General features: G+C 38.6%; 1 protein-coding gene across 29 annotated transcripts in view; it reads right to left on the bottom strand.

Moving 5' to 3' along the window:
• HELZ (helicase with zinc finger) overlaps positions 1–13,149 on the bottom strand; it is a 152,661-nt gene that overhangs the window by 84,921 nt on the left and 54,591 nt on the right. For all 29 annotated transcript variants that reach the window (XM_086355704.1, XM_086355717.1, XM_086355703.1 and 26 more), the window contains 3 exons: positions 9,976–10,243; positions 1,684–2,017; positions 710–840 (listed from right to left, as the gene is read on the bottom strand). In XM_086355704.1, the coding sequence (XP_086211830.1) occupies positions 710–840; positions 1,684–2,017; positions 9,976–10,243 (733 nt within the window). The remainder of the gene's footprint in view (positions 1–709; positions 841–1,683; positions 2,018–9,975; positions 10,244–13,149) is intronic.

Below are 13,149 nucleotides of genomic sequence, written 5' to 3'. Positions count from 1 at the left end.
TATTAAAGATAACCAGAGCCTCTGTTAGAGACGGAGCAGGGCCCCCTCCCACGGCTGGATTGACACAAGTGATGAAAAAAATAACCCATTTTGTATAGCCACTGAGATTTTAAAGAAACGTGGAGTGAGCTGAGCCTGGGTGGGGGCTAAGAGGATAAACCAGGAAGAGAGTGAAAAGAAGGTGCAGGCATAGGGCATCCACTGCAGTCCATCTGGAGACAAACAGAAGGGTCATATTTAATTACATGTAACAATGTGTAAAGAGAGTTAAGCAGAAAAATATTTACACAATGATTAATTTTATAGCATCTTCTATAATACATCCTCCATTTTTTCTTAAATTACAAAAATGTATTTCATACTCAAAAATCACTTTATATTAATTCTTTGAACTACTTTTAAAAAGGCCCTGGATTTCCTATTCAACCTCTACTCAGAAATATTCCTAAATTGCGTGGCATCAATCGATCAAATTACATCTGTTGAGAAAAGCAAAAGAACTCATTAAGACTCTGAGGGAAAGTGAAGAGAACAGATGAGGAACTTCAAATGCTTTATTCTAAGCGTTCCTGCACTCTCTTTTCTCAACTAAGAACATGTCTCTTGAAGAATATATGGAAATTTTCTTACAAACATGCTTGAGTTACTTGATATAGATATTCAGTTTAATATTAACATAACCTCCTGAACGAGGTATCGCTTACTGTACCTGTTGGGACTCCAAGGTATGGTTGGAGCCATAGTGATGTCTGGAAACAAAACCCCATTGTCCTTGACCCTGTCTAGCGCATAATGCATTTCACAGAGGGGTAATCGATTTAACTGAAACTGGAGTTCAACCTGAAATACAAAAAAAAAAAGGTTCTTTAAAAAGCATTAAGGTAAACACCGATATTTTTCAGTTTGCTAGAATGCTCTGTGGAGATAACCTTTGACAGGAGCCAAGTTTAGAGATGCCTTTAAAGTGTCATCATTGTCTAATCATAATTATTTATGTGTAATATTTGCTTTATTTAGTACCAGGCACTGTTATATTCACTTCACATAGCACCAATGATGTGTATACTATGATTAACCTCATTTGTCAACTAAAGAAACTGAGGCACTTAATTACTTAATCATTAAATAAAGGCTATCTGATTCCACCATTTCTATGAAGAATATATTTGGCAAAATTAGTAGAACATCTCTGAAATACCATCTCTCAAGGATTAAAACCAACCCTATGACACTGTATTGATTTACTATGAATGAATAATATTCACCAAATGCTATATTTAGATATAAAAAAAAAGCAGCTTTCCACTTAAATATGGCAGACAGACTGAGCAGAGTTCACCTAAAAATCCATAAAGACACAAAGCACGAGAGCAGATACAACTTCAGATAAGAATGGCCCCAGGACCTAGCTCAGTTTCTCTTTAAACTGCTTTTCCATTGCTGATTTAAAACAGAAATCAGAAAGCTTGACCATGTATAAAAATGGAACATTTTAGATTTTACTTAAATAAAATCGATTTTTCTCTGAAAGTCACCAAAGGTCTGATTCTCCACCCACCAGAATTAATACTCCAAGACAGCTGTACTTCTCGCTGCAGCAGAGAAAGGGAAATCAAACCAGAAGAAGAGTATCAGCTAACAAGGAGACCAACCACAGCGAAGTCGCCACTCTTCGAACCATACCTGTGTGTCGTAATCAGGCCGAAGATTAAGTTCTTCACAGCATTCCCTGGATATCCTTAAAAATATATATTCTTTTGTTTTTTCTTCAATAGTAGCTTCATAAACCTTCTCTTTGGTTCCCTGGGTCTGTACTAACTTTTCTTTAGGGACTGGTAATAAATAAACAGCATTGACTTTGGTCATCACCAGCCGTCCAGCCAAAGTATCTTCAGAAAGAGTTTCAGTAAGCTTAAAGCGACCAAAAAGTTGTCCATTCTGAGCGTACTTTGCACCTCCAGAAACTCCAGTGAGCATGAAGCTTGCTAGAATCTGCAACTGCACTTTAAGATTGAACCTAAATCAGAAGTAGAAAAATGAGTTTAAATTTTTTACATTTAAACATTTTTACATTCAAAACATTAAAACTAAATAAAAGAATAAAACAAAATAAAAATAAACAGAAAAATTAAAACTTAATTATCCATTACATTTTGCTGAGCTACAAATTATATATACTTTCTTTCTGTCTTTAATCCAAGCTGGAAACAGCAAAACTTTAAGTGAATGAATAAACTCTGCATGTTTACAAAAATGCATGGTTAGTTGTATTGAAGAATACACATGTTTTTAAATCTGAGCATTTAATATGAAGCTAAGATAGATTTTTTTTTTAATAAAATGAAACATCACGTACTATTTAATGTGAAAGCCTGTTTGAATACACCAGTAAGACAATCAAGACTTTAAAATCACCTAAGCCAGAATGAAATGTATGTGTTGAAACTACAACAGACTTTGATTAAACTGATGCTAAGTAGTTCTTACCGAAAGAGTCTAACCATAAAATTTCACTTCCAGTGCTGTTAATGAATAACATCCAGAATACATTTCTGCTCACACCTACACCGAGGCAGATCTCATGCCCAAATCTATCTTATCCCCCATTCCCACTCCATGCGCACATGTGAGCATGAAAGAGAACATGTGTGTGCAAGACGCACACAGAGGCAAAATTAACCCACAGGCAAGAAAGACGAAGGGAAAGAAATATTCAAATTAATTAACAGCTCTTCTTTGCCATTCTGAAATGATGCTGTGAGAGAGAAGACAAAGTGTTAACAATAGGAACATTTTCTTTTTCTTAGTAAGGTTTAAAAATTTACTTGTTTTATAATCTATACACCCATTTGTGGAAAGGCTACTTTTTAGTGGTGGTATGGAACTGTTTGCTGTTCAGGTCTTCTTTTGGATACATGATGTCCAGAATGTCTTATAAATTCTTAAAGAAAAAGAAAGAAATATCCTTTTCCAAAACATTATACATTTCACTATACAAAAACATCTGTATTGTTTACAATATTAGGAAATCAATTCTAATTTAAATATATTAAAATTCTGAATTTCCATTTATATACTTTAAAGTTAGAAAACTGTAGTTAGAGAAGTATTTAAACAGCAATAATAAAATATTTAAGAAAAATAAAACAGCTATTTATGTACGTAGTAAGTCACAGTATTTATAAGCTCCATTATAAGTTATTTTAAAATACACTTACAATATACTCAAAGCTACAAAAAATACATAAAAATGTTTTATTATAAATATAAATTTAATATTTAGTAACATGGCTTTCTTCAGGATCAGATGAATTCTAGGAGTACTTGCTGAGTGTGTGATCATACACATGTACACGTAATGCATGGGATTCCTGAAAGCCATATTCTATCTCTCTCATTCTCTACGCACCATTCCACTAGATCCAAACTAGAAAAGTAGGGTATAATTTAAAGAAACAGACTGCATGTTATCCAGATACATTTGACTCTTTGAAGACCGGAATGTGCACTGAAGATTCATATAAAAATACGTCACAAAGTGAAAGTGAGACAAAAGTGTGCCACCCTGCCCAGCTTACACACAATCCCCATTCACCTCCCTTAAAAACAAGGCAGAACAGAGCACAAGCTTTATAAAAGAACAGGAACCCTTAGGTTATTCATGTTTTTTCATATAAAGTTAAATTTCTACTTTGCTTTTATCACCGTATAACTGAGATGTGTGAACATTAGAACTTTCTCAGAGAAGAGATCCCTTACAGCCCATTCTTCACTCACAAATGACCTCTATGTTGCCAAAGGTGATGAACACATTTCTGACTTTGTTTCTCATTATCACTACTTTGCAACCACTTTCCGTTTCTTTTAAACTGCTTCTCCCACTGGCTTCTGTCCAGTCACACTCTCCACAGTTCCCTTCCTGCCCTTCTGCCTGATCCTCGATCTCCCAACTAGGCACCACCCACCCTGCCCTCTTCTTGTGTTGGCTGAGGTCACCCTCTCACCAACCAAGGTCATCCTCTCCAAGATGTCTCAGCTCAGGGCTGTAAACCCAACTGCCAAATACGCACCCTGGATTACGTGCTCTGCAAACTCAGTGCAAACAGAAGAGACTCTGCACCCAACCTCCCTGCACGCTTCCATACACCAACCCTCCCATGTGTCACACAGCCCAGATAAGGGCACTGTTTACCTAGCTGCTGCTGCTAAGTTGCTTCAGTCGTGTCCAACTCTGTGCAACCCCACAGATGGCAGCCCACCAGGCTCCCCCGTGCCTGGGATTCTCCAGTCAAGAACACTGGAGTGGGTTGCCATTTCCTTCTCCAGTGCATGAAAGTGAAAAGTGAAAATGAAGGTGCTCAGTCGTGTCTGACTCCTAGTGATCCCATGGACTACAGCCTACCAGGCTCCTCAGTCCACGGGATTCTCCAGGCAAGAGTACTGGAGTGGGGTGCCATTGCCCTCTCCATTTACCTAGGGTCCCAGTCAAAAGTTGTCCTTGACTTTGTCTCTATCACCAACCTTCATTCCCCACCACATAATCACCAGGCCCTGTTATTTCCTCTTCTTCCTAATCATCTGCATGTCAGCATTTCTAACCTGGATGACTGTAACAAACTCCTTCCATAACTTCTGGCTTCAAATCTATTCTCTAAACCACCACTGGAGAATCTCTGTAAAATGCAAGTCTGATGATACACAGCTCTGTGGGTAAAGTTTAAACAGCTTTCTATCTCACCAACCCCACTCCACCACACAGCACCCTCCATGAAAATTACGATGACCTACTTGCAGTTTCCCCCAAAACTCTATGCTCTAATTCTCATATCCTGCTTCTTCAAACTAAGTACCTTTGTCCTACTTTGCCACCTGACAATTCTGCTTTTCAAAATTCAGCTTAAATGCCAGCTAGTCCAGAAAGCAGACTTGAAAGGCCATTTAAGCTTTGGGGGGACAAGGAAACATAACTTGTTTGCATTAGAATCAGCAAAGACCAGCCTAGAACCTGACACTTTGAATACTCAGTAATTTTGTTCACTGAATTAATTGTACATGTTTGTAATAATCTGACTTTTTCCAAGGCACCATATTCCCATTTCAACTACTTTATATTATTCTCTAACAAATTCTTACAACCGTATGATATTTTCTCAACTAACTTGGGTAATATTTAAAGTCTTACTGTTACACCTGTTTTAGAATCTGCCATCCCAAAACACTTGGTCACAACTTAGGCATGAAAAATTAATCTCAGTTTTAAAGCAGTGAGAGGGTTCTTTTATGACACTCAATTGTGCCCTGCAACAAAACTCTTAAGGCAGAGGCACTGGAAAATAAAAGTACTAAGAAAATAAAAGTACTAAGCTCCTCCCACAAAAGACTCACTGTTATGTTCAAGAAGAAAACATCAGAGACCTTCTCAAAGTAACAGTTACCAATACTTAATTTTTCTAAAAGGTTAATAGGCTGAAACTAAAAAGACATTAGTAAGTTTTAAGTATTTTAAATAACATGCATTTTTGAGATTTAATAACTCAAATACCTAGAGTATAAAATACATCCTATAATTAGCAAAGATATTTCCACTGTTACACGCCACACTTTGAAATCAACTTTAAAGCTTACAGAATTTCTAACATATTTGGAAGTGGCAGAAGAGTAGCCCATGGAAGTAAATTAACCCAGAATATTCACTGGAAGGACTGATGGTGAAGCTGAAGCTCCAATACTTTGGCCACCTTATAAGAAGAGCCGACTCATGAGAAAAGACCCTAAGGCTGGAAAAGACTGAAGGCAAAAGGAGAAGGGGGTGACAGAGGATGAGATCGATAGATGGGATCACTGACTCAATGGACATGAGTCTGAGCAAACTCCAGGAGACAGTGAAGGACAGGGAAGCCTGGTGTGCTGGGGTAGCAAAGAGTCAGACACAACTTAGCGACTAAACAAGAAGATAAAAGATATATGGTTCCATCAGTGTTAAAAATAGTTAAACTTCTCGAAAAAGTCACTCAGTCGTGTCTGACTCTTTGCGACCCCATGGACTATACAGTCCATGGAATTCTCCAGGCCAGAATACTGGAATGTATAGCTGTTCCCTTCTCCAAGGGATCTTCCCAACTCAGGAATTGAATCCAGGTCTCCCGCATTTCAGGCGGATTCTTTACTGTCTGAACCACTAGAGAAGCCCTCTTGAGTGTAACTTTAAAAAAACTTCAAAGCTATAGTGAATTTCCTTTTGTGCAATTGCTGACTAAATAAATGACAACAAAAGTCAACCAAGGTCATATGTCAAAAAACACCTGGGGCTCCTGAGGCCAAGCCAGGCTGAACCAGTAGAGGCCTGAACCACTGCAACACAATGCCCCAGCGAGCAACATGCAGCAGGCCTGTTCTGCCGGCTGTCAGCGTTCCCAACACCTCGATCCAGCAGGCCATGACACACTCTGATGCACATGCACACAGCAGCTTCAGCCAAAGCCAATTTCTTTTGAAAATGTTTATCTTAGAATGAAACTGATTTCACTTCAAGGTGGAATCATTATGGAATGCAGAGCAATATGTAGCTGAGGACAAGAGAAGTTAAAAAGAAAATCTTGAAAGAACTCAGAAGCATATTTTAAAACTTAAATGAAATGCAGCATTATTCTTATCAACTCCAAACATCTCACACTAAAAATTAACATAAAAAGAAATCTTAATATCTGGACTGCTTTGAAAAAAATTATCTTAAAAAAAAAAATATATATATATATATACACCTATCAAATTCAGCCTCAAGTCAAAATACATTTTGTCTAATCTTGAGAGGCTTCATTCAACCTATTTCCAAAAAGGGAATTCTAAGCTGATCATGTAAAAAGCACAGGCATAGGTCGTTTTACTGCACTTTATGGTCCTTTGCAGATATTGCTTTTGTTTCATTTTTTTTTTTCTAAACAAATTGAACGTCTACGGTACCCCTAAGTCAAGCAAGGCTATGGGCACCATTTTTTCCAGCAACTGTTTATTACATATCTCTGTGTAACGTTTTGGTAGCTGTCACAGTATTTCAAGCTTTTCCACTATAACTACATGTGTGGTGGTGATCTTTGATGTTACTACTTTAACTGTTTTGGGATGCCACGAAATGTACCCATTCAAGACAACAAACAGTTGACAAATGCGTGTGTTCTGACCACTCCACACCTGGCCATTCCCCCATCTCTCTTGCTCTCCTCAGGCCCCCTACTCCCTGACACACAACAATAATGAAATTAGGCCAATTAATAACCTTATAATCAGCCTCAAGTGAAAGGAAGAGTCACGTCTCTCACTTTAAATCAAAAGCTAGAAATGATTCATAAGCTTAATGAAGAAAGCCTGTTGAAGCTAAGACAGGCCAAAAGTTAGGCCTTTTGCACCAGTCAGCCAAAGTTGTGAAAGTAGAGGAAAAGTTCTTGAAGGAAATTAGAAATTGTGTTTCAGTGAACACACAAATGGTAAGAATGAAAAACAGCTTTATTGCTGATACGTAGAAAATTTTAGTTGTTTGGATACGTGATACCAGCCACAACACTCCCTTCAACCAAAGCCTCATCCAGAATAAGCCCTGACAATTATATACAGGCTGAGAGAGGGACTCCCATGGACAGCAAGGAGATCCAACCAGTCCATCTTAAAGGAAATGAGTCCTGAATATTCATTGGAAGGACTGATGCTGAAGCTGAAACTCCAATACTTTGGCCACCTGATGCGAAGAACTGACTCATTTGAAAAGACCCTGATGCTGGGAAAGATTGAAGGCAGGAGGAGAAGGGGACGACAGAGGATGAGATGGTTGGATGGCATCACCGACTCAACGGACATGAGTTTGAGTAAACTCCGGGAGTTGGTGATGGACAGGGAGGCCTGGCGTGCTGCAGTCCGAGGAGTCGCAAAGAGCTGGGCACGACTGAGGAACTGAACTGAACTGAATTGAGAGAGGGAGGAAATCACAGAAGAAAACCTGGAAGCTAGCAGAGTTTGGTTCATGAGGTTTAAGAAAGAAACCATCTCTAACGTAAAAGTACAAGGTAAAGCAGCAAACACTGATGTAAAGGCTGTAACAAGTCAACCAGAAGATGGAGCTCAGATAATTAATGCAGGTGACTGCACCAACCAGCAGACTCTCAGTGTAGACGGAACAGCCTTCTCTCAGAAGGAGACTCTGCCTGGGACTGTAGAGTCAGAGAGAAGTCCATGCCTGGCTTCAAAGAGCAGGCTGAATCTCATTATGGGCTAACGCATTTGATGGCTTTAAGTTGAAGCCAATGTTCACTTATCATTCCAAAAACCCTATAAGGCCCTTAAGAATTATGCTAAATCTACTCCACCTATGCTCTATAAATGGGACAACAAAGCCTGAATGATGGCACATATGTTTACAATATAGTTTACTAAATATTTTAAGCCCACTGTTGAGATCTGCTCAGCAAACAGGATTCCTTTCAAAATACTACTGCTCACTGACAATGCACCTGGTCACCCGAGGTCTGATGGAGATGAACAACACGACTAATGCTGATCCATTCTGCCAACACAGATCCATTCTAAAGCTCATGGATCAAGGAGTAATTTCGACTTCCAAGTCTCACTCTTTAAGAAATACATTCTGGGAGGTTAAGGCTGCCATAGACAGTGACTCCTCTGACAGATCTCAGCAAAATAAACTGGAAACCTGTCAAGGATTCACCATCCTGGATGCCATTAAGCAAATTCACGATTCACGGGAAGAGGTCAAAATGTCAGCACCAGTCACAGTCTTGTTGGGATGACTGAGAGGTTGACGACTGATGACTGAGGGGTTCAAGACTTCAGTGGAGGAAGGGGCTGCAGATGTGGTAGTAACAGCAAGGAAAGAAGAAGTGGAGCCTGAAGACATGACTGAACTGCTGCAAACTGTGATAAAACTTTAACAGCTGGGAGTTGCTTTTTATGGACGAGCAAAGAAAGTGGTTTAAGATGGAATCTACACCTGGTGAAGAGGCTGTGAAGACTGTTAAAATGACAACAGAGGATTTAGAATATGACATAAACTCAGCTGATAAAGCAGTGGCAGGGTCTGAGAGGACTAACTCCAATTTTGAAAGTTCTAACTGTGGATAAAATGCTGTCGAAAAGCACTGCATGCTCCAGAGAAATTGTTCATGAAAGGAAGAGTTAACTGATGCAGCAAACTTCACTGTTGCCTTTTAAGAAATTGCCACAGCCACCCGAACCTTCAGCAACCACCACCCTGACCCGTCAGCAGCCATCAGCACTTGACGCAAGACCCCCAGAGCAAAAAAGACGACGACCTGCCAGATGGTCAGCAATTTTTAGCAATAAAGGATTTTTACTTATGATATGTTATTTTTTTTAGACATAATGCTATTTAACTTAATAGCCTACAGAATAGTGTGGGCTAACTACACTAACTCTTATGTGCACTGGGAAACCAACAAATCCACGTGACTGGCGTTACTGCAATATTCACTTTACTGCGGAGGCCTGGAACTGAACCTGCACTCTCTCTGAGGTGTTCCTACACAGTCCAACCCTTACAATTAAAATGTAAGAAACCAGTATGAATTCCCTCGATACGACTCTCATGATTACTTTTCAAAATATGTGGTCTCTTTCAGTTTTTGTACATTTTTCAAAAAATAATCATTGAGTGTTTGCTCTACCACTGAGAGGAAGCTCCTGAAGAGCAAGGACCATGTATGTGCTCATACTCCCAGAACACGCAGAGTCATGTGGAGCGCAAAGAGGCACTGAACACGAGACGCCACGGTGAGCACAGTGCTTGCCTGGAGAGGCTCACGCACAGTGCTAAAGAACAGCTACTGAGTAACAGCCAGTTCACCACCTGACTTCATTAAGGCACCCCTCCTTAATTTAAATATGAACAATACCATCCAAAGGGGAGATTTTGAAAAAGAAAGAAAGAAAAGTGTTTCTAAAGTAACTTACTTGCTGACTTCCTTATACTGGGCTATCTCCTCAATATAAAGAAGGTCATGCAACCGTGACTGATAGTTGGTCTTGGTCAATGATTTGTCTAAAACGGACTGGGTAAACAGCTGGTCAGCAGAGAGAGGAATTTGGTATCTGATAAGAAGGCTCTTCTCCAAATCAGTAGTTTCATTAGGTTCAAAATCTACAATAGTCTTAGAAGAAGAATCCCAACGTTTAGCTGTAGTTACTAGCTGTTGTTTTGCATGCATCAGGTACTCAAGATCTAAATGGAAACAAAAAACACATTTATAAAGGAACACAACATTAAAATTCTCAAGTAATACATTATGCATTTTGGTATGAGAATTTTATATGCTAGAGCTAAAGTTCTTAAAAATGAAACAGTACAAAACCCCATTTGACAGAGTATTTTTCCCACATCAGAAATCTTTTTTTTTTTTTGGTCTAGATTAACAAAATAACATAAATTGGAATACATGTAAAAAATATTCTTCTCTACCTCAGGCTGGGACACACCAGAAATAGTTATTAACATTTTAAAAATACAGAGCAGAATTTAGAATTTAACTCTTCAGTGAAGAGAAATCTGATCTGCAGAAAGAAAGCATGGTAAATCTTTCATAAGACAAATTTTTATTAGGTGATAATCACTTTTCTCCTCCTACCAGCAATACCTGCCCCATTATAGAAAAAGATTAGAAAACTGTGAGAGGTTAAATCTTGTGTGGTAAAGCACAGTGAAACCCTCTGAAAATCAATCTACAACAAACAAAAACCTTTTGTGTCTTTTTCCCACATTAAACTGCACATTAAATCATGGTATAATGTACTATTCAAATGCCATTTCAGAAAAATCCAGTTTAGTCTCAGTTAAATTGCACGGTGACTAGGGCACAATGTAAAAATGAACGGCTGTTCGAGGTCGCCAGCTCTAGGGAGAATGCAGCACAGGGCAAAATGTGTCGCAACGTAACTCTGAGCCTGTCAGGCTCCCTGTGTGTGCGTCTCAGCCGTCTGCTGGGTGGGACACAGACACCTTCACTGTGAAACCTGACCAACTCACTGGGCTAAGACCCAGTTTTTATATAATATAATTGGAAAGATGGTCTTGCAACTTATTAAAATTTCAGGAAGAAATAATAACAAGTTTAAACAGAGATTAGTCTCCAAAGTACAAAGTTAACCTGTGCTATCTATGAAATGACAGCAGACTGTATAATTGTCTTGTATTGCTTAGTGAGAGCTTTTACTATATTAAAATGCTATATATAAATTATAAACATGTAAGTATAATCCTCCTCCAAGAGAAATTTCTCAATATTAGAAAATAGTTCATCCTAATTATCTTTAAAGATTAAAATGGAAAAGTCCTAATTTCTAGTCTTTGTTCCTTGGAACCAAGTTTTCTTATTCACCAAACAGCTACATAAACACTAGTATAGCCATCAGGGTACAAAGATGGTTTTCTCATGGAAATTCTGCATTTTAAAACTACTCTGGAAGAGACAATGACGGTCAGTTTTTGCAATAGCCTCAAAAGCAAAAGTTTCATAAAGTAAACTAACTGCATTTTCATCCTAAATCACTCTAATATTGGGCCTTTCCTACTCATTCATTAGAACACAACTATAAAAGATATTTAAATTATACAAATGCCAACATTCCTAAAACAAGACTATCCCATGTCACTAAAGATCAAATACTATTAACCAAATAGCAATAATGTACTTACTTTTCTTCCTTAATCAAAAGTCAAAAGGAGAAATACAAATGGCACAGTGACAACCCAAATAACCAGCCCTCAAAAAAAACAAACTAAACTCTGCGTAGTGCTGAGCAATTCAGTATATAATAAAAGGATGTGTATTCTTTTGGCATAGGGAAATTATACTTCATAAATTTATTTTAAATAAGGAATGGATTCAGACTATGCCTATATCAATATTATATTCCCATTCTTTAAAAAGTCACTATTCTTCACATTTAAGTAACTAGGATAAAAACAAAACTAAAATGGTACAACTTTCCTCTAAAAAAAACTTTTTGTATTACCTATTTAATATATAAAGCAAATTATACAGAAAATCATTCCACCCTGGGCTAAAAGTATTCAGGCTTTTTGGTAAAAGTGCCGTGAGAAATAGTATTTGTTTTTCTCATTTTATCTATTTAGTGCCATGATTTTATGAAATTTTTAAAATGAGTATCTTCAGCAGGAAGATACAAGAATTTCAAAACAAGTCCAAAACAATGTTAACTTTTATTCCCTCTTTTTACTAACTGTAAATACAATACAGAAGAGAGGAGAACTAGGGAAGCAGAAAGAACAATCTTGAGAAAATCCTTGCGTGCCGGCATCAGATAAAGTCCACAAACAATGGATCTCGGCCATTAACTCAGGTGTCCAATATGAGCCGGGCCAGCGACTACTGAGGAATCTCCTGCAAGAACCACTTCTGTTTCCCTAGTCATGTTGGTCTTGAAACAAAATTCTGCCTCCAGTCCTCTCAGCAGTAAAAAGCTTCTTTAAATTAAACTTGTTTAATTTCCATTTAACGACCTTTAAAGGCCATTAGGTACTAAGAGCTCCTCTTCAAACAGGAAGAAGCTGAGGCTCCCCCTGGGGACGCTGGACACAACCACTCCTGGGGCTCATTTCATCCCATGTGCACACACGCACACCTGCCAACATCTAACCCAGATGTGTGCAGCACCCAGGGGGGCCTGAACCAGTTCATTCTCGATAATTAAGTACTTTTCTTCAATCTGCTGCTGCTGTGGCGCTTCAGTCGTGTCCGACTCTGTGCGGCCCCATAGACGGCAGCCCACCAGGCTCCGCCGTCCCTGGGATTCTCCAGGCAAGAACACTGAAGTGGGTTGCCATTTCCTTCTCCAATGCATGAAAAGTGAAGAGTGAATGTGAAGTCACTCAGTCATGTCCGACTCTATGCGACCCCATGTACTGCAGCCTACCAGGCTCCTCCGCCCATGGGATTTTCCAGACAAGAGTACTGGAGTGGGTTGCCATTGCCTTCTCCGTTTCTTTAATCTAGATCGGGCTAAAAAAAAGAAAGCAATTCTGGGAAGATGAAACGTGAACAGGTTAGAATCAATATTCATAAAATCACTTAGGAAGAGTTTAATGCTGCCTTATTAACCAACTTCTAT

The sequence above is a fragment of the Bos grunniens genome, chromosome 19 (assembly GCF_055505025.1).
Source record: "Bos grunniens cultivar Pamir isolate PY7600 chromosome 19, Bosgru_T2T1.0, whole genome shotgun sequence".
Taxonomy (NCBI): domain Eukaryota; kingdom Metazoa; phylum Chordata; class Mammalia; order Artiodactyla; family Bovidae; genus Bos; species Bos grunniens.
This window is presented reverse-complemented; position numbering and strand designations above follow the sequence as displayed.